We start from the raw sequence: 24,946 nt of genomic DNA on the forward strand, positions 1-24,946 counted from the left end.
CCTACATTGTCGACTGCTACACGACGGTGGCAAATAGCGCAATGTCGGCCAACAGCGCTGTAAGAAGTGCTTTCGGGGCGGGATTTCCCCTCTTTGCTGGCTACATGTATCGAAGATTGGGCGTAGCCTGGGCGACAAGCCTGCTCGGATTTCTGAGTCTTGCGTTGATCCCTGTACCAACAGTCTTCTGGCTGTACGGATCTCGGATTCGTAGTTGGTCGTCAAGAACTGTCGCTAGAGATATCTGACATCCGTCACAAAAGCAAACCTGGAAGAAGGGCGCCAGTTCTCATCGGGTAATCGATTCGTCGGATACTTTGGCGAACATGGAAGTGATCCAACCGCTGGAGATTGCACGTACCAGTGTCCCGGAATACATCCAAATTTCGATCAGAGGTCCATGGAGGTTCATTTTCTATCCAGCCCTAGGTTACTGAAGGCTCGTATCGGTTGGCATTAAGGGGTTGCATTCTTGAATCTGAACGTGGTCAGCAGACACCTGACTGGCCCTTCCTTCAATCCAGCAGACAGTCTTCAAGCCCTGTGTACTGGGTTTGGAAAAAGGAAGCGTTGTCGTCGTTGGGACGCATGCAGTTGCTTACGGCCGAAGCATCCTTGTAGTTCGTTGATCTCCTGCATAATCGATTGGCTTGTTGGTCCTTTCTCATGCTAGCGGTACTCACATCTGACAGTTCTACTCCAGATTAACGTCTTTCTCAAAGAGGGAAAGTATGAATATCATGGTTGGTAAACGGGCCTTCCGATTCGCAGGTGAGTTAATGCCCAGGCTGCTGTTCTGATGGTGTTGCCATTGGGTGATCGAGAGTAATTTCATGGGAACTTGACGTCAACGACTCGAAGAAAGACGTTGGAGGAGCCCGAACCTCGAGCAATAGAGATTTATATGAGCTGTCTTTAATTGAGTTGTACTTACGAAGCCATCGTAACCGCTACGAATCCCTACCACCATGATTCAAGCAAAGCTCTCTGCACGAGGGGTGAAACAATTGAAACTGTGATGAGCTTTCATCCTCAAGTCGACTTTTAAGCAGATCTGAGGCACAGAAAGATGAATAATCGTCCAGTTCCCTGGCTCTGGAGCCATAATGCTGCTTAGGAGTACCCAAGTCCTCATGATTTCTTTTTCTAGCCTCTCTTCGATGGCTGGAACCTTCAGACTCACGCTTTTTGCTTTTCTCAAATGTGGCAGCGCATGAGCTGACTGGCAAAGCCAACGGCCTGGCTACCGTTTCTACGTTACAATGGTGTTTCCGGGGTTGCAAAAAGCTGATTGATCATATGCAGTTGGTGCCCGTCTCCTGATTTTCAACTGCGCACCCGAGCTCCATTGCACCGGCACCCCGGCTCGCTTCCGACGTCAAGCTGATGCTCCATACCCAAGATAGCGAACCGGACTGCCGGGACGAGTGATATGTTGTAAGGCTCTGTTCGTGCGTGAGAGCGAACACCTGATTTGTGTTGCACGCAGAACGATGTAATCGCTGAAATAACAAAGTCCGCGCATGTCGCTGCGCTGGCATGAGCCATGATCTTCTTACGAATTCATGCACCGCAACACTCTCTGTCGTGGACAGCATGAACGACCTTGACTTCTTTTCGCGCCAAATGGTTACAAACATGGAGTCCACTGGCATCATGCCCACACCCAAGGTTGTCCGAGATGGTTCACTGCCTCCGGACGAGACTGTTGGGCCTATTTGGCTGGGCGTCTCGACAACACTGCTCATCTTCCTGCTTCTGACCACCATCCTCCGACTCTGGGTCCGCATCGCACGCCGAAACTTCGGATGGGACGATACAACTATAGCTCTGGCGGCTGTGATGGCTACAGTGCGGTACACACTCGCGGCCATGCAGCTACCTCACGGCAACGGGAGACATCGAGTCTACCTCAGCGATTACGACTACAAGATGATCAACATGTACGGTTGGTACGGGCAACTGTTCCATTTTACGTCCATGGCGTGTCTGAAGTGCTCCATCTGCGCCTTGGTGCTTCGATTGAAAGACAAAAGGGGCATGCGCATCTTCGTCTGCACAATCATCGCGGGTGTGTTGGTCACCAATATGGGAGTGGTTGTGGTGTTACTTGCAGAGTGTCGTCCAGTCGGCTTTTGGAAAGGTTCATCGGCTGAGTGTTGGTCTAACAAAGTCAGGATCTACTGGATATATGCAGCAATTGGTAAGAACTTTTCTCATGGCCCTTTGTGTATTTTGAGCCGCGTTTCCTTTGTCTCTCACAGCCGTGCTAACAGAGACCATGGTAGCATACTCGGCGTTGACTGATCTTATTCTATCCTTCATACCATTGGCCTTGATTTGGAAGGTGAAGATTCGAATTCAAAAGAAAGTATCTATCATGTGCCTGATGAGTCTCGGGTTGATGTGAGTACGAAGCCTCTTGCTTCACGAGAAGACCATAAACGCTGACACAAGTCTTCAAGTGCAACCGCTTTTGGAATAACACGAGCCGCATTCTTGGGTGTATCAACAGAAGACCTTAGCTGGACATTCTGCATCGTTGCTATCTGGTCCAACCTCGAGCTTTTCCTCGGCATTATTGCCGCAAATCTTGCCCTCTCTCGAGCTATCTACCTTTACTTTCGACAAGGATCTAGCACGGCGTCGAAAAGCCAAACCGATCCGTCCGCTGCGGGCCACGTCAATACCAGGGGGCACATAGGGGATAGATTCGTCATGCCATCGACGACAATCAGCACTGGTCTGAGGCGCATACCGTCAGAGACTAGAAGTTCGGATAGTGACATACCGCTGGAGCCCAGGATTCAAAAGCGGACCGACTTCTGGTGGAGAGAGGATGGGAGTCCTCAACAGATAACGGATCTAGGTCCATGAGGCATGGATAGCTTGAGTAGAACTAGGATACAGCTTTCAGGCTGTGGTGAATAAATCATCTTAGTCTTCATCATTTATAGTCACATCTGAGAACTCTATATTCTAACGGACGGGGCGCTGCTGTGAATAGCTTTGTCTACCTTGCCAGAAAGGCAGGCAGGGGGCTGTACAGAAAGAGGGTACTTCAGGAGGCTGGTAGGACGAAGTTCGATGAAGGCAGGGAGCAGAAGTCGGTGAGACAGCGAGAGCCTGAAGAGGCTCAGCAGTTGGTGTAACGCATGTTCCCTCCTACTGCGTCATTTTTCCACTTCTTCCATTGCACCTTACTTCATCTGAATCAAGTTCGCTAGCTACCCAATGACATCTTCAGCAAATGAACACAACGTGAAACATGAACAACATAAGCTGTGGACACATAGATAGTAGGCGCAGTATCCTTGGCTTAAAAGAGGAGGTACAAAAGGCTTCATGTAGTAGTCATCATACCGTCTCCCTTTTCCTTCTTGAAAGCTTAAAACCCACCTGCTTCGGTCGATTGTGAACCATCAAATGCATCAAATGGATCAAAAATACGAACTTCTTTCATATCCCCATCCACATACGGAACTATGCCCCGCAGACGACACGGGTGACCAGGGTGCACCTTCCAGCTCGAGACGAGAGCCTCTGGAGAGCAGTGCTTCAATCAACGATGCCGGTTCAGACCGATTGCTAATATCAGGGGCCGACCCTTCGACCGATACAGCTGATATCACCTCACCTGAAGTGGATGTATGTCCTACGGCAGTCAACAGCAAAAACGCAGCATCGGCTAGTACGCTCTCAAACATGACAAATCAGCGTGTCCCAATCCGCTGGACCGGCTTGTCATGGCATCGATTTCTCGGCGATGCCGTGAGCATTCTTTTGTCAATCTGCTTCATAGGTTCGGTCTTTTCATTAGCACACACCCGGAATGGCTTTTGCTTGTTCTAATCAGAAGACTAATGTGCGAATCGCAGTTCTCGGTATATGCATCGTTCGTTTGAAAGACAGACAAGAATCAGAGTGGTCCAGAATGGTGGTAGAAGCGACAACATTTGCCCCCTCATTGTGGCCTGTCATATTCTCGGGTGTGATAGGCAACACTTTGAAGGCCTGTGCGAATTGGCGAGTCGAACGGGGCGCCTCGTTAAGGGTCAGTCTGGGACATACAAATCCAACTTTACGCATTTCTAACACAGAAGCAGTCTTTAGAGCAACTGCTTGGATCTTTAACTATGGCCAACACAGTACTATCCGCATACGCCCTTTCTATCTTGAACTTGTGGACCGCGTTGCTATTACTTATCTGGGCATTCAATCCGATTGGCTCACAATCTTCTTTTAGAAGTTTGCGTCTTCAGGGCCAGTCAATGGTTCAAAATGTGTTAATCGACTATGGTGACTACGCAGAACGGAGGGTCCAATTTGGTGTCCTGGGCGGCGACGCCAACTGGCAATTAGAAGGCTCTGCTGTCAAAACTGCGTATTCCAGCGTTCTCTCCAACGACGCATCCGCCACACAGTATTGCAACGGAACCTGCATCGAGTTTGACGATCTAATAGCAAGGCTCGGCGGGAGACAAGCCGCTGCTGCACAAGTGGCAATGGACCCATGGGGAAGCGCACGGATTCCCAAAATCAAGCACACACCGGGTTATGAACTATCGAATCCAGAGAGGTGGCTTACTGTACCTTGGAAGGAGAGTGTTCAAGAATACAGCAGTTTGATAGGGAAGCGTCACCACGGATTGTCTCCCAAATTTGTTGGAAACGCTACGTTTAACATAAGCACCAGCTATATCGACATCGCCAACGTGAGTTCCTCACACCAGTCACTGTCAGTCTTATGTTTTTTAGGATGGAGCTAATATTTCGAACCAAGTGCTCGCAATGGACATGTTCGCAAAGAGACACGAACCAAAAGGTTAGTCAAATTTCAATTGAAGACTTATCTGCATGTAGTTCAGTGATAAGGACGATAGCTTACTAGTTGTTAGGCTGCGAGCGACTGGCTTTTAGCAAACCACAAGTCTTTTGGAGTCAGACTTGATCTCAGTCTCAATGGGTCTTCCGACTTAGCAATATCTGACTTCTTTTCTGGGAGGTGGCATCAAGAACGAAAATGCCTACAGTTCGTACATGAAACCTTTGCCATGGATTACAGCACGACGAATTCGACATTATTCGTTGGAAAACAAGGAGCATGCGGGACGTGCTTCACCTCGTGTTCCTTCAGGACCGTCTATGTCGACACAGAAGTCTTTTGCGAATCCCACGCCATAGCCGGCAAATCTCAGTGCAGAGTTGAGATGATAAGACAAACTCCAAAACCTCTGTTATATTCCGGCCATTCACCTTTAAATCATTGGTCGGGTATATCGGAAAAAATAATGCTTCATTTCCCCAAGATGGGCAAGGAACTTGGAGATTATTCGAAGACATTCTCAGAGAAGTTTATACAGAACCCTACGACTACATTCAACCCCGACTCCACCAAAAGAGGGAGCGTTGAGTGGTGCAATAACACTATGAATGTATTCGCTGACAGATTGGGCTTGCTGCTGAATACCTTTATAGACTCCACGATCGATCCCATGGTGGTGTTAGGAGGCGAACTTGTAAACAGAAGAGATCTGTTGAACGCCACCTCTGTTATGACCATACCGCTTCCCGCTATCTATACCCTCAACACCTTTTGGATAACCGCGTACTTCCTGTCCACTACTATTATGCTTTTTGCTGCACTCGGTGGCCTTATTCTTCGGTACAATAGTATCGCGCCGCAAGTTCTAGGTTATGTTGGCAGCTTGGTAAAGGACTCGCCTTACGTTACCCATAATGAACTGAATGGGACCAGTACAGAAAGCGGAGAAGAGATTACGAAGCGTCTCGGACTTATGAAGGTTGGGGTGTTGGATGTCAACCCAGGCGGAGATATTGGAAAACTTGCTCTCGGTTCGGTAGATATGGGACGAAGGATCCGCAGAGGAAGGTTGTACCGTTAGGCACTCAAGAGACCATGGTTTGGGGAAAGAATGGTTGACCAGAGTTCGACGGGTCAACCCTTCCGTCACCCTTTATAATCACTTTGTTAAGATGCTAGTGAAAGAGTACGTCCCAGACCTAACGACAATCTTCATACTCCCATTAAGCTCCTCAACCTCCACTACCCTATTCTCCCTAGCAACAACCTCCCTCCCACCCTCCTCTACTCTAGTGATAGGCATCTTAACCTAGCCTAGGGATCTAATGGGCAGTATAATCTTATACTCTAGCCTCTCCCCCTTAGGCTTCACTGTAAATTGGAGGAGGGTACATAGGCATTCAAGATGGGCCTGCTGGTAGACGTCTGGCTGACCATATTAGTGGAGGCGGACTCACCCGGCTAGAAGGTGATGCGCTCGCTGGTCTGGGCGCCGTGGTCCTTGATGGAGAGGGCGATGGTACCCGCGACGTTGGTCGCGAGGTTGAAGATCCACTGTCCGGTGGAGGCCTGCCGCACCAATTCGGCGGCGATGGTTTCGGTTACCTTTAGTGGCAGACGCAGCGTCCCAAGAACGCGTTCAGCGAAACGCGCTCAGCGTCACGTTAGCAAACACGCAAGTCTCGATCACCATAGCCATCCCCCATCGCCGTAAATACACGTCTTGAATCATCATCCAGCATCGAAACTTACGTCCAGCACGCTCGTCATCCATTCTTGTCACTGTCCTGTAATTCATCCCGGCGTACAATATGGGCGACAATAACTATTTCAAGAACATCACCAATAAGGTCAAATACAACACTAAGTACGGCCGGTTCAGAAAGACCAGAGCTTCCAAGGATTTGTATCTACAACAACCGTTTAATAAAGAAATGAGCATTAACAGCTGGGGAAGCCTGAAGGGATCATCGTGTACTTTGTCGGGCCATCAATATCATCGACAAGACGTCTGGCTTGTGGGAAGAGGTGGCAACGGAAAATGAGGTTGAGAGAGACATTCTTGTCACTGATGACATCTAGCGGTTACTCGAAGCCAAGGGAGAGCACTTCCACCAGTTGCCACTTCCACCAGTTGCCCGAAGAGCAACTCGCTACTCGTTATGGTCTAGAATATCTGGGCGCCTCCTTAGCTGATTCCGGCCGGATTTCCACTGAAGCTAATGCACAACTATGGCCTCAATCCTCACCACGCCCAATCACTCGGAGAGCTCAACACAAGCGGGAAGGCAATGTTGGTGAACGTGGAAACCGCCCGGCAAGTTAAAAGGCTGGCTGGCGGTGCATCGCAGTCGGCTAGAGAAGACAACGATGACGGGTTTCGCAATACCTCATGTTAGCCCACGGCAAACACCCGAATTTAAGTCCTTAGGAGCGACAAATAACCCGCCGATTACCAAAGAAAGTAGGGAAGAACAATAATACACACGATACCAATGTTCCCGGGGAGCAACGACCAGACTGACGACGACAGAAACTATAGAAGAAGCACTGGCTCGTCAGATCGTCCACGCGCAATAAGCAATGCAACTACTTCACGCCACCATTCTAAGCTTCAATAACAAGCAAACACGCAAGTTAATATCACACCGAGGCCAACGCACTGGAGAGATTCAGAGGAAAGTGTCAACAGCAAACTCGCCTACGACTTTACTAGCTTATCGGAGCAGTCTTCCTTTCCCCTCTGATTGATCCCCATCAAAACTCATTTCTTGCCGCTGACCGCCGGCAACATGACCGAACCCGCCGCGATCATGATCAAGCCCGCCGTCTTCAGTTTTGTGGCTTCACGGTACCGTCAGGATTGTACTTGCGCGGCGGGTTCTCGTAGGTGCGATTTCCGTCGCACGTGTTCCTCTTCCACCCGTCTTTATCGATGTAGGTCGGGCCCTTACCTTTGGATCCCCAGGCGAAGCTGTCGTTCTTGGTGTAGCCACCGGAACGGTACTCCTCCTTCTCCTGCTTGCCGCCGCCGCTTCCGGAGGAAGACATAGTGATATCGGTTTCGGGAGTAATGAGATAGGTCTGAGGAGATGTGGTTGTTGCGAGGTTGTTGAGATGTGATGCTCCTGGAGTGCGTTGCGTTGTGTTAAGAGAGACAAATTGGACACAAGGCTTGGTGGAACATAATCTTATTTATAGTCGGTCGTGAACGAATGCATCTCTGGTGAATATCCAGTTCTCGCTGCCACAGTCATTGAGCGTAATCCCCACTTTGTCGACCTTGGTGAATATGTTGCTCTGTCACTAGGATGTCACTGGTCTTTCCATCTGATGGCGTGTCTTGTGGAATTTGCTGCGTTTACAATTTCAACAGCTAGTTCCACCATGGTCTTCTCTTATACCTATGCCTCAAGCTTCACCAAGATGGTAGTCGTCTTCCCAAAACCCTTGTACTTATCCCAAGCCGACGCCACCTCAGGCTTCTTGTATACCTCAATAGCTTGCTACTCAACAAGTCAGTCCCGTTCATATCAAAGCGACCTCACACTCAGCCCATTTACTCACATCTCTACTATCCCATCCAAGAACACCAAGTCCGGTCGTGGGACCATCATCCGCGCTGCGCCCACCGAAGGACGTGTCCCCAATCGCAGCGACGAGATCCATCCACGCCTGCTTCGCCTCATCGTGCTTGCCCTCGTCCGCCAGCTCGAGGAAGGAGAACTGCGTCAGGGCCTTGGGCTTGGCGTCGGGGAAGTCGCCGGTCTGGAACTTCCTGATCATCGGCGGGCCGGCCATCTTTGCTTGTGCCTTTTCGAAGTGTTCCTTCGCCCATGCCGAGTCGGCGAATGCCTTTTCGTCTTCGGGTGACGCGAAGGCTGGAGTTGCGAGAGTCAGAGATCTGTGAAAGTAGAAAGGGTTGAGGAGGGTGGTGTTTGCTGACCCATTGTCTGGAAGAACTTGAAGTCCGAGACGGGCGAGAAGTTCTCTCCTATGACTTCGCCGCCTGATACGCCGAGGACACCGGGCTGCTTAGCGATGTCGGCCTTGATCGAGGGCCATACTCCGAGGAACTCGTCCTTGTTGGCGGATGGGATGTTGGGGGTTACGGCGACGATGTAAGGCATCTTGGAGGCTTGTGGCTGTATTTCGATGTGCTTGGTGTTAATGCGTCTATGGATGATCGGATTTGTTGCTGGAGTCAAGTTTGTCGGACTGCTGTCTGTCGAAGTAAGACTGTTGCGGATCTCATTTCATTATATATCCTTCGGGCTCGGTCTTTGCGCGAAAGAGGAATAGGAATACCGAGCTACGCGGCCAAAACCATGCTGATCCGTCTCGGCACGGAGCTGACTAGTATGCCGAAAATGCTCACGGCATAAGAGTCGTCAAACGCTACCTTACAAGCTAGACAGCACATTCTGCATGGGGACCACACGACAGGTTCCCAACTACAAAACACATAGCACTAACCCGTGCCATATCAGCCCTACTCCTCTCGGCTGATCTCGTAGCACGCCGGCATCAAATCACGGCTCAGGGTCCTTCGTCCGAGAGGAGCGACACCTGCATGTCAGGGCAGACTAACGCGCGCGTAAAGCGTGTCGTGATGTGCCTCACCCCAGGATTTTGAAACCGAGACCGACATGGAGCCGGGGCCCGGGGAGTCGGGCTGGGTGCGTGGCCCGGGATTTCCGCGCGGCTGTCCGTGGTCAGGGTGCCGGTCCGGTTGGTTCGTGTTTAACTCCTGGGACCACTCGGTCAGTCTTCGTCCGATCCGTCGTTCATGCTCCCTCCACCATGCCGAAAGTCTAAACGGGCCAGACCAATACGCGCGGAGTGTTCTGGTGAGGGGTCCCGGGGGGTTAAGGTTGGTCGGGCTGAGAACTCGGCATGATGATGAGTCTGGTCTGCTCGACTGCGAGGTCAAGGTGCTTCGAAATTTGTTGAATAACAATGGTGTCTGGAAACTAGTGAAGGGTGGACAAGGAAGTGAATAAACTGCTACCGCTCATGTTCATCTCGTATAATCATCCGAGAAGACGTCTTGACACCGCCTGCACTTTGATTTCAGCATCATGGGGCAGCGAATGGTTCGGACATGTGGAAAAGACCTAAGATCACCTACCGCCATGGCGAAAGGATCCTATTCAACTCAAATGTAATTTCAAATACGTGCTCGGTATTCCAACAGCCTTTCAATAACCCTCGCAAGCTCTCCCGGCATGCTTAGCGACGGGAAATGGCCCGCCGGCAAGCTTTCCTCCTTGACACCAACTCCGAGCTCCTTCACCTTATCTACCAGCATCCGCTGCACAGAGAGTGGCACCGCGAGATCATTCTCGCAGTATACGTAGACGGTCTTGATATTGAGATAAGCCTTGGCTTTTGGTACGTACGCCGCGCAAGCAATAGGGAAGCTCCTGAGCAAATCCTTCAACTTCTGGTGTTCCGCCTTGGGGAGGTCGGAGTAGAAGACGGATCCGTAGTCATGGTCCTCTGCAAGAACAGCCTCCATTCCCTAGCCAAAGTCAGCTGTTTCAGAACCACTCGTGATGCCAAATGTCAAGTTTACCTACCTCAACACGTAACCACGTCAACGGGTGCGGAAGCAACACACTCCCAAGAGAATCATCCCCCGAAACCATGTACGCCGTGAGATACACGAGCCACCGGACGCCCCCTTTCTTCCCCTCCTTAGCCCGCGTCTCGACCCCGAGACCTGCGAAGGCTTCCGTGGCAACGATGCCGCCGTATGAGTGAGCCACGGCGATGATCTTCCTGCCCTGGTCCGCCACCTCGACGGCGGCCTCTCTGATGCAGCGGACGTCCGCGGCGGGGGGGTCCTCGGGCGGGGGAGTGCTGCCGGACGGTAGGCTCGGGGCGATGCATGGGTATCCCTTCCGCTCGAGGACGTCGAGGAAGGGCTTGTAGTGATCCGGGCGGTGCCAGGCGCCGTGGACGAGGATTATGGTCGGTTTCGGCATGATGGCGATGAATGAAGAAGGAGTATGTAGGTTGGGAAAGACGATGATCAGTAGTATGATAATCAGTGAGCGTTCGGCATTCGTTTATCTTGTGATTCCCCCGCCTTCATCCAATAATTCAACCAACATGCACAGGAAGCCGTTATTGACAGTAACAGGATCTGAAGATGATGAACTTTGCTCATGTTTCTGAGTGAGGCCCAAGCTTCTCACGTACGACGCCGCCATGTCATGAAAGTATGAAGGTATTAGTATTAGTTCATATGCTCCGAACTATTCACCATGAGTCTAACCCGCTATACCATCAAATCCCCATGAGTCTCAACGTATCCATCACACAAGCGCCACAGCGGCAGCAACACAAAGTGCGGCCGCAAGACCAGCCCTTGCCGTCGGCCCCGCCCCAGCCGGAGTAGCCGTAGTCGAGGCCGCCGCCCCGGTCCCACTTCCACCCGCAGTCTCGCTCGCGCTCCCGGTCGCACTCTCCGTCACCCCTGAGACACCGGAACTCGCAAGAGAGATAGTCACACTCAAACTCTCAACCACGCTCCCAGGCGCACTCGCCGTCGTCTCCACCTCCGTCGCCGCCGTCGTCGCGGTCCTCGTCACCGTCTCCACGGTACTCGTCCTCGTAGGCGTGACGGTGACGACGGTCGTGCTGGCCGCGGGCTTCGCGGCGGGGTCCGTGGGCAGGAACTTGGGGGTGACGGTCTCGGTGCCGGAGTAGATCGGGCAGCCGGGGACGTTGCGCGGCGGGGCGCGGCCGCCGCCGCAGTCGACGCCCTGGCAGATCTCGAGGGTGTCCGGGACGTACCAGATGACGGTCTCGTAGGTGTTGCCGTAGCCGATCTCGGTGCGCGCGGTCACGGTCGAGGTGAAGGAGGTGCAGCCTTCGTGGTCTGTTTTGGCGAGGGCGAGGGCGGCTAGGGCCAGGGTCGGGAGGATGGAGCGGGACATTTTTTGGGGTGAGATGAACGAGTGTGATGGTCCTTGATGATGAGAGTGAGTGACGGTGGATGATGAGGGAACGAGATTGTTGAGATGGGCAGTTGGCAGTTTTAAAGCACGCGAAAATGAGGCCAAACTCGTCAAAGTCATCCTCAGCGCAACCCAATCACGACCCTACGACGGACTCGTCAAATCTCACGAAACCCTGGCCAGACCAGCGAAGAAGCTGAAAAGGCGCCAAATTTGGATACGCCGTGCCACACAGGCGCATGTTCCTGTGTCACATCGCCTAGGTCGCGCCGCCGCAGGGCGAGAAAGAAGACGAGAGTCACCTTGCCTCCTTTCGGCTGGCCGCGTGAGATTTAAAATGAGCAAACAGCTTGGGCGGGCGGACGAACAAGCCGGGGTGTGAAGTCGGAGGGAGCTGGGGCAGTCGCAATTAGCCCCGTATTGTTACTTTTGTTGAGCCGGGCGCGATGTAATTGAAGTTGAGGAGATACGATTCCAGTGTCGTTTGTCGGCGTTGGACCAAACATTCCGACGTTCCATTGAGATGATGCGGTCAGAGTTGTATCTCGCCAGGACGATACGAGAAAGGCGCCTCCGGGACTGGCCTCCGCCTCACCCACCCGATCCACAACCAAAACCACCCCGGCGTCCACCACGGCGGCGGTTGCAAGGCCCCCGAGATGTCAAGTGGCGGAGGTAAGCGAGTCGCAACAGGCTCGGCGCACGAGAAGAGTTCGATCTCGCCCGGGAGGACCGGAAGGCTCCGGCCCATGCCGGCGATGTGGGACCAGATTGCCCTGGCCTCCGGGACCGATGTGCCGTGCTTGGTGTTAGCTCGTGATTCTGAGAGCGTTTTGAGGGCACTCACATGAACGCAGCCTGTAACAAGAAAGGGATATGCTTCGTGTCGTGTGAGGCCACCGGAGACGTCGGTGAGGGAGTGGATGTCTCCCCATCTGATGCTCTACCTACGGCACGCTGTTCATTTTGACGGTCGATGATGTGTTGATATGAGATGAGCGCCATTATTCGGTGACAGCTTTGCGACATGTGTTAGTTAGTATAACAACGGCAGCAAAGTATCTCTTGGCTGGGCTGCAACGAACGTGAGTATGAAATAATATAGTATGTCCAGAGTTGACGATCTGAAGGGAGCGATCGTCGCATTAATATGTAAGTCTAGTTAAAATTACAAGTCATCATAAAGAAGTCGTCGCCCGGCCGTAAAGAATGAGAGGCCGATTCATCTCAGCGAACAACTAGAGTCTACCCGGCTCATCTTTCTCGAATGCACTTCCGGCATAAGAAACCCATCTTCCACGCAGCACTCACTGCGCCTTCTTCGCCTTGGCCAGCTTCGCCTCGCGCCTGCGCTGGTGAGCCTCGGCACCGGCCTCCGTGTCCATGATATAATCCCACCACCTGAAGCTAGACGCATAGTTCCCGATAAACTTCTCATGGTGGACGTCATGATGCTCGGCGCCGGCCCAGAAGGGGAGGAAGTGCCGCAGCGACCACGGGAAGTCGTACCCGGAGTGCGAATCGATCGCCTGGAACAGCCGCAGCACGATCCACATGTACATGGTGAACAAATGCAGGTCCTTGGTGATGAAGACCCACAGGATCGGGGACCCCACGGTGCCGAGGCCGAGGAACATGACCTCGATCGGGGAGGCGTACTCGGCGGTCATGCCGAAGGGGGCGGAGTAGTAGTGGTGCATCTTGTGGACGGCCTTGTAGAGGGGCGGCCAGTGGGCGCCGCGGTGCATCCAGTAGTGCCAGGTGTCCTCGAGGACGAAGAAGATGGCGATCTGGTAGGCCATCTTGTACAGGGGCGGGAAGGGCACGCCGTAGTCGAGGCCGCACCAGGTGGCGATGGGGTGGAAGAGCCAGATCTGGGGGAGCTCGACGGTGAAGTGGCTGAAGAGGACGAGGGCGCCGCACTCGAACTGTTCTTTCCAGGTGGGGATTTTTTGCTGGTGGGTTTTTTCCTGTTAGTCCGTGGTCTTCAAAAGCCGGCGGGATCTGAGATGGAATTGCGATCCTCGCCGCCGGTGGGTTTTGGTGTTGGCTCACATCTTGAATTTTCCATCTGCGGAAGTAGGGGATGGCGTCGATGATGATCCAGGGGAGGCTGCGGCCGAAGTAGACGGTCTCGTGCATGACGAAGGTCATGATGCCGGTGGCGAGGATGTCGTTCTGCATCCACAGGTACCAGGCGGCCCAGAGGCGCTCGGCGATGTTGAGCTGGACATTGTACTTGTTGACGTCGTCGAGGACGCCGAGGTAGCTCTGTTGTGAGTCGGTGTGGTTGGGGAACACGACGGTCGAGTTCCTGCGGTGAGGTTCAAGTCAGCTCTTCTGTTTCGAATGCGGCGAGGGTGTGTTTCTGTGAGACGGATCGCGGTGACATACCAAGAGACTGAGGACGCCATGATATTAGACGCGCCCCGGAGCAAAAGAGAGAACGAAAGCAAAGTGACAAAATCCCAATTCTCAAAACGCGATGACTGCGACCCGGGCCTCAAGAACTATGCAAAGACGGCATAGGGGGCAACGGAGAAATATAAAGCATTCGCCTTACGGTGGAGAAGTTGATTACATTCTGTTGGCGGGCTTTGGAAGCATGCTTCTCGAAGAGACAGAAGCGGCGCGTGTGCAGGGGTTCGCAGACGCCGATGCGGATATTGGAGATGGCACGATAAAAATTCACCGGCATCCGCTCTGGCGGTGGTACGACTGCTTGCATGTTTTTGCAGAGAGGAGGGTGCCACCTAAAAACCGAATACGAAATTTGACAGCTGCTGAGGGAATCATAGTCCGCAGAGTTGTTCCAATTGGACGAGGGCCTGGTTGATCAGATTGGCGAATCTGGAGACAGGAATTGATCGTCTTCGTTTCCCTTTGGGCTGGTTGTTCCCTGAGTATCGCACCAAAGACCGAGGAGAGAACTCGAAAGAGAGGCGTTTGGGGATCCGTTTTCCAAGACCGCCTCGACCCCGGGCGACCCACTTGCCGATGGTTCGTTTGTGGTGTGATTCTGGTCGCCGCGTCCAGGGCTCCGAGATTACCGGCTCTCAGGGGCGAAGATGAGGATGTTTGTTGGATGGCTTTGGTGTTGATTGGCCGTGACCGAGAGAGTTCAGCTCCGTCTGTTGTCAACGATTCCGAGGAGTCTTTGTGGTTCATCGAATATGAAGCATCATGAGAATTGGGACTTTGGAGATGATTTCACCGGCAGCTGCGGTGTCATTGTCAGGTTCCGAAGGGTCCTGTCGAGCTGAACCTCGACGTGAGCCCCGCCCCATGGAGTGATTGTGCGTCGGCCGGGTGCAAATCATCCGGCGAACCCCTCCACTCCGGCCGGCTTTTCTGCATTTCGTCGGGACCAAGATGGGTCTCCTCCGGGGGAGACATGGTGTCGAAGGTAGTGTCACTCGACAGACACGCGGCAGTCACTCCATCTTCCGCGCTGTAGAGGCGGGTATATCCAAGACGGGCAGTAGTGGACCGAATCGGCGTCGATGGATGGTAATCCGGCGGAAGTGGGCGAAAGAAGCCGGACTTGCTGTGTGGAGATGTCTGGGCCGTCATCGTCTGTGATGTTGAGCAAGGATGCGCTCTGGGCGGTATAATTGATGACGATATGGGTCGCTTGGCCGATTGCCTGAAGGTTGACGAACATTGACGCAGATGGCAATGGGATCTTGGTGTCGCCAATGACTCCGACGAGCTTCTGAGCGGCGGTGTTGGCTTCAGCTGGAAGCAGTTTTTTTGGCATCTTGGTTGCCTGCTTTGCTTGACCGGTAAAAAATTTGCGTCTTTCTTCAGCTCGGGAGAGATTCCCAACGAAGGCACTCAAAATGAAGGAAGCTCATCGTCGTTGAGGTCCAGTGCAATCTCCGATGGGAAAAGATTAGATGCTGAAGTCGCGGAGTGCATGACGGAGTATCTCTTGGCCGTTTGAGAGCAGCTGAAGCACGCGGCATCAGTTGACTTGTCGCTGCGGCGTTGCTGCTGGCATTGCGCAGTGAGGCAGAAAATCAGAGGCGGTGATGTATTTTTTGGTGTTGTGGGCAAGTCCGGAAACGGAAGAACGTGTGGCTGGAATAGCCGAGCCCAGCCACAGCCTCATTACATAACGAGGCTGTGCGGGCTAAGCCCCATCGGGGAATCCGATGACATCGCCAGCAGGGCTCTCAGGCCGCTGAAGCAGGCTTCGGTGCCCTGTAGGATGGATCAGCCAGCGCTACGCGAGAACCGAGAGCCCCAACCACCACCAGTCAGCGGAATCAGAGGCCGTCACGTCGACCCAGTCGACCCCAAATTGCGACCAGGGCACACGACAAGTCACCAACATGCTGCAAACCACGCTTCTGGACCGACTGGGCACTCGACTGGCCCTGATTCACGCCCTTGACGTGTCGTGAGTCGGTTTGCCAAGTGCCCTTTGCATCATCGGGCGGTGTTTTGGCGTATTTCAGCTTGCCTTTGTGTCCTGGATAGACGCGTCTTCTTCTCTTGTTCCAAAACACCAACAATTCCATTGTCACGATCTTCACCGCCAGAACACAAAGCAGCCAAAGCTATTGTCGTCACACCCCTCGACGGCGTCAACAATGGGCTACGTAGCCAACACCCCCGAAGACCGCCTCGGCAGGTCTGACTCCAAGAACCCGAACACAACCTGCAAGGGCCTCACCACCTCAGGCAACTTCTGCCGCAACCCCGTCCAACCCGTCCGCGGCAAGCTCCTCTCACCCACCGTCAAGGAGGAGTCGCTGTACTGCCACCACCACAGAGACCAGGCCGCGAGCCGCTCCGCCCAGTCGAGCCCGGGGCCCAGGCTGTCCGGCCGGCCGATCCTCGGGGAGCGCAGCAGCATCGACACCCTCGCAGACCGCCTCGGCCTCGTCGACGTCGGCTCGAACCCTTCCAAGAAGCAGAAGCGCCCGCGACCGAACGGCGCCCAGCCGAACTCGAGCCCCTCCGAGAAGCCGCAGGGCGTGTCGCGACCCAGCACCAAGAAGGGCAAGGAGCTGCATTTCTGCTTCTGCTTCAGCATCCCCCTCGAGGAGGTCCACGAGGAGAGCACACCCCCGCGCCCTCAGCCTCGACCCGTACAGAACGGTGGTTCCGCCGCGATGCCCTCGCGGCCCTCCAACAACCACCTCTCCGCGCCCGGCGCCTCCGCCTCGGGCCGACCGAGCACCTCGAGCCGCCACTCGCGCAAGAGCTCCTCCAACCAGGCCTCCCCGCAGCCTCTCTCCCAGTCCCAGACGGCCCAGTACCTCTCCCTCATCCCGGGCACCACCGACCCGCAGACGGCCTCGGCGCTGATGGCGGAGCTCGCCCGGCCCTACGGCTCCTCCGAGGAAGCCGGCTACATCTACATGTTCTGGATCATGCCGACCTCGAAGAAGGACGGGGCGCCGGTGAGCGAGGCGCGCGGGCTCCTCTCACCGCCGTCGCCGCCCCGCGGGGGAGGGCGCCAGCGACGGACGAGCGACGTGGCGTCCGCCGTCGCGAACGCGAGCAAGGGCTCCGGGTCGGCGGACAACAAGATGCTGATCAAGATCGGGCGCGCGGCCAACGTGCAGCGGCGCATGCAGCAGTGGTCGCGGCAGTGCTCGTACGACGTCGAGGTGCTGCGGTACTATCCGTACATCCCGGGCGCCAGCCAGGCCTCGGGCGAGCAGCCGCGGATGGTGCCGCATGTGCACCGCGTCGAGAGGCTGATTCACATCGAGCTGTCGGGTATGGGGCTGCACGCGGGGCCGATTAATTGTGATGGGTGTACGTCGGTGCACCGGGAGTGGTTCGAGATCCAGGCGAGCAAGAAGGGAATTCAGCTGGTGGATGAGGTTATTCGCAGGTGGTGCGACTTTGACGAGACGCAGGTGCCTTGAGGAGAGACGACAGGATCCTCAGGATGAGAAGTACAGAGCATGTCGCGCGTGCTATTTAGAGTATACACACAGCATGGACGGCGGGATTTCGCAAACGGGTTGCGTTTGCAGGCAAACAGCGCCATCCCGGACGGAGCATAGAGTGGTGGAGTTGGCGGTTCCCTGCATTTCTGCATTTCTTCTGCATTGGATTTCACACGCAAAGTAGCATCCCATCAGCATTTTCAAATGTCCCGCCCGCTTGGGACCGCGTCGCATCGGGTGGTCAGTTTTACCTTTTTCCTCTCACTGATGCAATTGTGAAAACCGATGGCGCAATTTGAGCATTCGGTCATTTGTCAAGGGTCCAAACATCAAATGGCGGCCGTATCCCGACCTTGACTGAAGACTATCGTGAAATACCTCCCACGACCATCCCGATCCGTGTGTCATCTAATCTTCTTGTTGGTTGACGCCGTGCAGCAAGGCGAGAGAGTTTACCTCACTTCTTCACTAAACCCTCGGGCTTACCATCCCGAACGTATCTCTCTCAAGCTTGTTCGCCCTGCTGCCGCCTGATGTCCAATGCTTACTTCCGTGGAGGAGGGAACCGGTGCCCTCGCTCCCCGCCGAACCCTGCGTGCTGCATGCTACATCCCGGGTTGGTGTTGGTGTGACTGGGGTGTCAGGCGGAGCCACAGCTGGGGCCATCGTTGGTGGTGTCTGGCATCCCCGGTTTCAACGCGGGAAGTCTCTCCATCTCACTCTCAGTCTCACCTTTCCACAGCGGTAAACACAGTTGAATTGGCTAAATGAGAGTAAACAAGAGATAGAACTCACTAATCTCATCGCCTCTCATTTTCACCGCAAATTACGAGTCGACGTTGCTCATACTGACTAAATGCGTCTCACATGTCGTGTGGAAGGCGTAGCCAAGCTCACTCCCCCGCGCCGAGCAAAGTGCCTCATCTCTTGGCCATCTCTTGACTGTTTCTTGTTTCTGTCCCGCTGCTTGGCAATGGCACAAAAACCTCCGGTCAGGCTCCCGAAAGGGCGAGAGACCGACGTCACCAAGCTTTTTCCCCCGGTGGCGCATCCATCCCTCGATGCTTGTCTCCGCCGATCCCCTGGGCAATTCTCATCCTGCCTGCTCGCGGTCAATCCGACTCAATTGGCTCTTCAACGAGACGCGGAATCCTTGCCGACCGCACTAAGAGAAACTACGTGGACTGTGGACACGAAGGCGCAGAAACGTTCGTCTGGCGGCGCGCTAGAGCCGTTCGAACTGCCCACTCTCTGTGTTTCCCCCAGGAGAAAGAAATGCGTGGTATTTTCTGATATCGACAAAGTACTTCGAGGCCCCCCGTCCCTAGCGGCGGACCAGCCGTGAAGCTAACGAGACTGACTATCAGTCCGTCGACTTTTACGTGCTTATTACCGGGCCTCAAATGCAACGCCGTGGCTCAATGTACGACGCCTCCTCCATATCCAGCGATGACGTGCTTTGCGACCAGCCCAGGCCGTCTCTTCTGCTCTCTTTGCAGAGAAGAGACTTTCGACCGCGTACATACTATGTATCATTACATACTAGAAAAATTCTGACCGGGGCGGACTCCGTTCCACTCCCTGCTCCTCCTCCAGGCCTCATCGTTGCCTCCCGCCGTTGTCGAGCCTTCTTTTGCCCGTCTCTCACTGGCTTGTCACTGGGCATGTTCCGTCGAGTGCGGGTATGGCAATCTCTTAGCCAATCGAGCACGTATGTACCTGACTGCCGTGAACATGGAGAAAGCAGAGAATGTACATGGGATTCTGCCTGCCTCGCAACGTTTCCGGATGTACACTCTCAGTTGGACTGGAAGGCGAAACCCTTCACTCGAGTGTCGAGTGTCACTTCCGGCCAACACCAATGAATGGAAGCTACCTTAGAGAAGGACAGGGTAATAGCTAGCAACTTGCAAGGAACCCGCGTCCGTATCCAACATCTCACTGCTTCTGCTGGCTGATCATTCCTGTTTTCGCCATCTCGAATCGGTGCTGCTTGCTTCATATACCTCTCCCGCCCCGTCCCACGTGCTCCTCCTCTTCCTCCGTGCCCAAAGACAACGTCCCGTCCGTCTCCTCTGAACTTCTGGTCTGAGTGTGGCATTACTTCATCTCTTCCCCCCTCCCCCATCTTCCTCCCACACGTCCCACGTCCATATTCTATCGTCCACACTTCGTCGCATCGTCAACAGTCGCATTGCATTGATACCACTCCACGGTTCGGTCGACATCTTAAGACGATCATCGCCTCCGCGCGATCATCGCATCCCCCCTCCGCCTCAATCGGTCGACGACAGCACCCGCCACGACTCAAAAACAGCCGCCGCCATGGAGAAAGACATGCGCCAACCCGAGCCCCCCGCCTCGACAGAGGGCAAGGCCGCCTCCGAGCTCAACTACTCCCGGACGGACCCCGAGACGGGCGGTTCGAGTGGGTTCAGCGCCTGGTTCGGCGGTCGCAACACAAAGGTCGGACCGAGGATAGCGCCCGTCCAGGAGAACATCGTCGACGCCTCCGACAGCGAGGCGAGCGCCGACGCGATCCTCGGCAAGCAGCTCGCGGAGGAGGACGGCCACGCCATCAAGTACCGGACGTGCAGCTGGCAAAAGGTGGGATGCGACGAGTCCCTGTGTGGCGGTGATTGAAAATGCTGACGGTGGCAGACTGCTGGATTGCTCTTCTCCGAGTACATTTGCCTGGTGAGTTGCGATTGCATTGCGATGTTGTGTTGGACGTCACTGACAATTGTAGGCCATCATGAGTTTTCCGTGGTCGTATAGTATTCTCGGCCTCGTTCCCGGCTTGATTCTGACTGCCGTCATTGCGCTCATCGTCCTCTACACGTACGTCGCATCCACGAGTCATGGACCCGAACACCGCTGACTTTTATTGTAGCTCGCTGGTGCTCTGGCAGTTTTGCTTGAGACACCCCGAAGTTCGTGATGTGTGCGACATTGGGCAGATGCTCTTCTGGGGCAAGAAATGGGCTTGGTACGCCACGGCCTTCATGTTTATTTTGAATAATACGGTACGCATTCACGCCTCAAAATCACTCGATCTACAGCTAACGTTTTACAGTTCATCCAAGTCAGTATCTTCAAATATCATGCTGTCGCACCCACTGACACATAACCCAGGGCCTCCATGTTCTCGTCGGCGCCAAGTACCTCAACACCATGACCGAGTCCGACCCGGTCGTCTGCCGTACGGTCGTCTTCTCCATCGTTGTTACTGTCATCTGCTGGGTCTCGTCCTTGCCGCGAACATTTTCCGCCCTCTCCAAGGCTGGAACCGCCTCGGCTGCGTTCACATTCATTTCCGTGCTCCTGGCAACCATCTTCGCCGGCATTCAAGCGCATCCCGCCGGCTACGACCCTCGTCCCTCTTACGTTGACAAGAACGGCGTCACCCAGACGGGCGGCAACCCCGTCGTCACCGCCATTCCAATTTACGGCACCACGTTCGTCTCTGGTATGAATGCATTCTTGAACATCAGTTATACCTTCATTGGGCAGATCACTCTCCCCAGCTTCATCGCGGAGATGAAGGATCCTCGGTACGTCACATCTGTCCTCTCTTCAGATCTGATACTAATCCCTGTTAGGGACTTCCCCAAGGCGCTCTGGGCCGTCACGATCGGCGAGATCATCGTCTTCAGCATCGTCGGCGCCGTCATTTACGCCTACACCGGCAACCAGTACATGACCGCCCCTGCTTTCGGCTCTCTCGAGGAGGTCTACAAGAAGGTGTCTTTCTCCTTCATGATTCCCACCCTGATCTTCCTCGGCGTGCTGTATGCCAGTGTCTCGGCCCGCTTCCTCTTCTTCCGCTTGTTCAAGGGCACGAAGCATCTGCACGAGCACACCGTCATCGGATGGGGATCTTGGGCTACCATTTTGCGTATGTGAACCGCGTTCGGCGTGGAGTTCATCAACTAACAGCTTGCAGTTGCTCTCTGGCTTTTGGCTTTCTTGATTGCCGAGGTGATCCCGTTCTTCTCGTCTCGTGAGTTATAATCATTCTTCTGCCGCCACGATATATATCTAACCATTGGCAGTCCTCTCCCTCATGTCTTCGCTTTTCGATTCATTCTTCGGCTTCATCTTTTGGGGTGTCGCATACTTCCGCATGCGCGGTGCCGACAACCGGGCTGGGGTTCCGAAACCCAACAAGCTCGTCGACCTGGCATCCGTGGGACTCAACATCATCATCATTCTCACCGGTGTTTTGTTCCTGACTGCGGGTACTTACGCCAGTGTTGAGGGCATTATTCAAGAATTCGAGGCCGGTACCGTCGGCAAGGTATTCGGCTGCGCGAGCAACGGTATATGAGCGAGCTATATGGACACGGTTGGAGTATGACCGTCGGATTTAATGACTTGAATGAGCTCACGGCTCATGCGTAATTGTTACAGTCGGAGATTCTCTCCATGATACCATAGATACCTGACAGTGTTTCCAGAGCGGGTAAAAGAAACAACCCAGCTCGTAATGCAAATCGCTCCATCGTGCACGCTGAATGATGTGAGAATAAAATACATGCTTCGCGTCTTAACAAATGCGAATCTCTCTCTTCACAAAGGAAACACCCCTCGACAACGCCTCCCCCTTCATCATACCCTGCAAAAAACACTCCCCGACCAACTCCACGTCAGCCGACGCAAGATCATACCGATGACGGAAGCTGTAAGGCATTCTCGCCCCAGGGAGAACAGCGATGAGATCCCTTTCTTTGCTTTCACTCGCCACCAAGCCCATGATGCCCTTGGACGTGACGAAAAGCCTGCGCCCGTGACAGCTGATGCGCAATTTGGTGATCGCTTCATCGTCTAGGCCGTCAAACAGCGCCTTGCTGTCAATTTGCCTCTTCTCATCCAGCACCGAGACCCTACGACAGAGCATCTTCCGCGCATCGACATGTTCTTCATCCGAGTCCGTCATGACGGTCTGCACGAATGCCTCCAGAATCTTGGAGGGACACTCCTTCAAACCCCTCCCCCGCCTCGCATCCTCCGCCAAGTCCCTCCACTGCCGGAACACGACCTCCTCCCACCCTTCACACCTAATATCGCACGCGTTCCCAAGCACCGCGATCTCCCCCAGACAAACCGCCGAGAGCTCAAGCTTCCCTCCGTCCTCGGTCGGCACAATCCGGAACGACTGGTCACCCCAGTGTCCTCCGGCCGCGAACTCGGTAAGAGGTAGATGCGCGAGTATCGTCCGCCCGGAATTCACCCTCCAATCCGGCACCCAGCTCGGCAACCTGTCGCTCTTCACCCGGCCCTGAACCGTCGAGAGAAAGTCCAGCCCGGCATCGGAGAGCAGCAGCGTCGCGAACTGCGTATACACAGTCCTCACATCACTCCCGTAATCCGTCATCCTCGCCCTCGTCTTCTCGTCCTCGATGACCTCCACCGCGCTCACCGCACCACCACCACCACCACCACCACCGCCGAGCCCCCTGGCCTTCCCGCGCATCCCGCCGCCCCTGTCGTCGTCCCCGCCGAACCCCGAACTCCGGTACGTCTCGATCTGCGACCGCGTCATGAGGGCCGGGTAGAGCGGGAGGAAGGCGAAGACGCGATCGCGCGGGTCCGCGGGGGCGGCGCAGGAGCTCGCCTCGGCCACGGCCTTGAGGAACTGCGTCGTCGTCAGGCTCGGGATCGCGCCGCGCTGTTTGAGGCGCCGGATGGGCGACGTCACGGGTACGGCGAGGTCGAGGGTGCGCGCGCAGAGGGAGAAGTTGGTGAAGGGCGTCAGGGCGGCGGCGTGCAGGACGAAGGCGGCGCGGGAGCGGGCTATCTGCGGGATGGACCAGGTCTGGGAGAACCAGGGGTGCGCGAAGAGGTGCTGGAGGAGGAGGAGGGTTTGTGGAGGGGTGGAGCGGAAGCGGCCAAGGGATATGAAGGATATGGCTTCCGCGTAGTCGCCGGCGAGGGGGATTATGACGCGCCAGGCGGCGTGGAAGATTTGTGGTGTGATGAGGACTTGGGCGCTGCGTTCGGCGGTGTTGGAGGCGTTGATGCTCAGCGCGTCGAGCCAGAGGGTGCGCGGCCTGTCTGCGTGGCGGAGGGCGAGGAGGGTTGATGCGACGGCGTGCGGGATTGTAAGGTTTGTCGGGGCCGAGGGGATGAGGATGGGAGAGAGGACGCGAATGAGGGCATCGTGAGAGTCTGTCGGGGCGCAGTAGTGGGAGATTGCTTCGTAGGGGGGCGCGTCGCTGCGGTGGCAGGCGAGGATGCGGCAGGTGAGAGGGTCCGACGGGTCGGAGGACGATTCGAGGACGACGAGGCGGATCTGGTCTCTTTCTAAGGGGGAGTAGGTGTAGGATGAGGATTTGGAGGGTTGTGGTGATGATGGTTTTGGTGGTGAAGGGGCGGCGGCGGCTGCCACGTGTAAGCACTCGTTGGACCTCATTCTTGGTGTCTTTTTGTTTTCTGTTTTCCACGTGAAAATGCTGAGGGAGAGGATGGAGAGACAATGGAGAAGCCACCGGGACGGGACCTAGAAGGACGGAGGAACACGCGAAGAAGGATGCGAACAAAGGTATTTGTTTGCTTCTGTCTGTATGGGGTTCTAGTTCGAATCTCTCGAGGGGCCCGGACACACGGACGGCGACGGTCGATCCCCCGGACGTTTTCCGCACCGGCCTTTTCGTTTCTTGGAGATTTGGGGATGGAGGAGGGTTGCAAAGGCCGACACTGCCACCGCGCCTACGCTCGAACGCTTACCCGCAGGATGCATTGCATGAAAGGGCCGACACCCTGGGATCCTGTCTGTTTCCCAGTCCTCTCATGTTTCTAGGCTGCGAATCTTGCAAGAAAGAAGGGGTCCGAGTTGTTGGGTGCCGGAGAACCGTTGGAAAAGCTACTTTTACCACCCATTGTCGGTGGTGAGATTGGAACAAAGGGGGCTTAGTCGGGTGCTCCTTGACCGGGCGTTCATCCGGGAGTTCATGCGATGTGGGAGATTTGCTGGTAAGACATGGGATTTGGGCTTTTTGGGTTTGATGGGAAAAGAGAAGAAGACGAGATGACCGGACGGACGGACGGACGGTGCTAGGCCTGGTGGCTTGATGAAGCCGCTGACGCCATGAGGGAAATGACGGCGTTTGGTACGTTACAGGATTCGCAACTTTGCGAGATTGGAGTCTGACCATTTTCTTTCTTCTCCCTCTATTCCACGTGTTGGGTAAGTAATCTTTTCACCAGGAGTGACTAAAGTATCTGACAAGAAGTTCTGG

The 24,946-nt window shown here is 54.8% G+C and overlaps 10 protein-coding genes across 10 annotated transcripts; 3 read left to right on the top strand and 7 right to left on the bottom strand.

Annotated features, from left to right (window-relative positions):
- Nucleotides 1-1,626: 1,626 nt before the first annotated feature.
- CkaCkLH20_10469 (uncharacterized protein) lies at nucleotides 1,627-2,877 on the top strand (the record flags this gene model as incomplete). The annotated part of the gene is made up of 4 exons (XM_038893183.1): nucleotides 1,627-2,075; nucleotides 2,178-2,203; nucleotides 2,289-2,406; nucleotides 2,466-2,877. The coding sequence occupies 4 exons, from the start codon at nucleotides 1,627-1,629 to the stop codon at nucleotides 2,875-2,877; spliced, it is 1,005 nt and encodes a 334-aa protein (XP_038741593.1).
- Nucleotides 2,878-6,286: 3,409 nt separating this feature from the next.
- On the bottom strand, nucleotides 6,287-7,876 carry CkaCkLH20_10470 (uncharacterized protein; the record flags this gene model as incomplete). Its single annotated transcript, XM_038893184.1, has 2 exons — nucleotides 6,287-6,477; nucleotides 7,681-7,876. 2 exons carry the CDS (start codon nucleotides 7,874-7,876, stop codon nucleotides 6,287-6,289), a joined length of 387 nt encoding a protein of 128 aa, XP_038741594.1.
- A 353-nt stretch (nucleotides 7,877-8,229) lies between these two features.
- CkaCkLH20_10471 (uncharacterized protein) lies at nucleotides 8,230-8,955 on the bottom strand (the record flags this gene model as incomplete). The annotated part of the gene is made up of 3 exons (XM_038893185.1): nucleotides 8,230-8,331; nucleotides 8,393-8,706; nucleotides 8,772-8,955. The coding sequence occupies 3 exons, from the start codon at nucleotides 8,953-8,955 to the stop codon at nucleotides 8,230-8,232; spliced, it is 600 nt and encodes a 199-aa protein (XP_038741595.1).
- A 1,040-nt stretch (nucleotides 8,956-9,995) lies between these two features.
- On the bottom strand, nucleotides 9,996-10,815 carry CkaCkLH20_10472 (uncharacterized protein; the record flags this gene model as incomplete). The annotated part of the gene is made up of 2 exons (XM_038893186.1): nucleotides 9,996-10,349; nucleotides 10,408-10,815. 2 exons carry the CDS (start codon nucleotides 10,813-10,815, stop codon nucleotides 9,996-9,998), a joined length of 762 nt encoding a protein of 253 aa, XP_038741596.1.
- Nucleotides 10,816-11,148: 333 nt separating this feature from the next.
- CkaCkLH20_10473 (uncharacterized protein) lies at nucleotides 11,149-11,772 on the bottom strand (the record flags this gene model as incomplete). Its single annotated transcript, XM_038893187.1, has 1 exon — nucleotides 11,149-11,772. The coding sequence occupies one exon, from the start codon at nucleotides 11,770-11,772 to the stop codon at nucleotides 11,149-11,151; it is 624 nt and encodes a 207-aa protein (XP_038741597.1).
- A 1,328-nt stretch (nucleotides 11,773-13,100) lies between these two features.
- CkaCkLH20_10474 (c-4 methylsterol oxidase) lies at nucleotides 13,101-14,521 on the bottom strand (the record flags this gene model as incomplete). Its single annotated transcript, XM_038893188.1, has 4 exons — nucleotides 13,101-13,748; nucleotides 13,849-14,107; nucleotides 14,188-14,303; nucleotides 14,357-14,521. 4 exons carry the CDS (start codon nucleotides 14,519-14,521, stop codon nucleotides 13,101-13,103), a joined length of 1,188 nt encoding a protein of 395 aa, XP_038741598.1.
- Nucleotides 14,522-15,205: 684 nt separating this feature from the next.
- On the bottom strand, nucleotides 15,206-15,553 carry CkaCkLH20_10475 (uncharacterized protein; the record flags this gene model as incomplete). The annotated part of the gene is made up of 1 exon (XM_038893189.1): nucleotides 15,206-15,553. The coding sequence occupies one exon, from the start codon at nucleotides 15,551-15,553 to the stop codon at nucleotides 15,206-15,208; it is 348 nt and encodes a 115-aa protein (XP_038741599.1).
- Nucleotides 15,554-16,391: 838 nt separating this feature from the next.
- On the top strand, nucleotides 16,392-17,681 carry CkaCkLH20_10476 (uncharacterized protein; the record flags this gene model as incomplete). The annotated part of the gene is made up of 1 exon (XM_038893190.1): nucleotides 16,392-17,681. The coding sequence occupies one exon, from the start codon at nucleotides 16,392-16,394 to the stop codon at nucleotides 17,679-17,681; it is 1,290 nt and encodes a 429-aa protein (XP_038741600.1).
- A 2,349-nt stretch (nucleotides 17,682-20,030) lies between these two features.
- Nucleotides 20,031-22,035, top strand: CkaCkLH20_10477 (neutral amino acid; the record flags this gene model as incomplete). The annotated part of the gene is made up of 9 exons (XM_038893191.1): nucleotides 20,031-20,312; nucleotides 20,367-20,402; nucleotides 20,455-20,546; nucleotides 20,599-20,731; nucleotides 20,782-20,790; nucleotides 20,841-21,259; nucleotides 21,308-21,603; nucleotides 21,652-21,708; nucleotides 21,761-22,035. The coding sequence occupies 9 exons, from the start codon at nucleotides 20,031-20,033 to the stop codon at nucleotides 22,033-22,035; spliced, it is 1,599 nt and encodes a 532-aa protein (XP_038741601.1).
- Nucleotides 22,036-22,254: 219 nt separating this feature from the next.
- On the bottom strand, nucleotides 22,255-24,120 carry CkaCkLH20_10478 (uncharacterized protein; the record flags this gene model as incomplete). The annotated part of the gene is made up of 1 exon (XM_038893192.1): nucleotides 22,255-24,120. One exon carries the CDS (start codon nucleotides 24,118-24,120, stop codon nucleotides 22,255-22,257), a length of 1,866 nt encoding a protein of 621 aa, XP_038741602.1.
- Between the last annotated feature and the right edge of the window lie 826 nt (nucleotides 24,121-24,946).

This window comes from Colletotrichum karsti, assembly GCF_011947395.1.
Source record: "Colletotrichum karsti strain CkLH20 chromosome Unknown Scaffold40, whole genome shotgun sequence".
Taxonomy (NCBI): Eukaryota; Fungi; Ascomycota; class Sordariomycetes; order Glomerellales; family Glomerellaceae; genus Colletotrichum; species Colletotrichum karsti.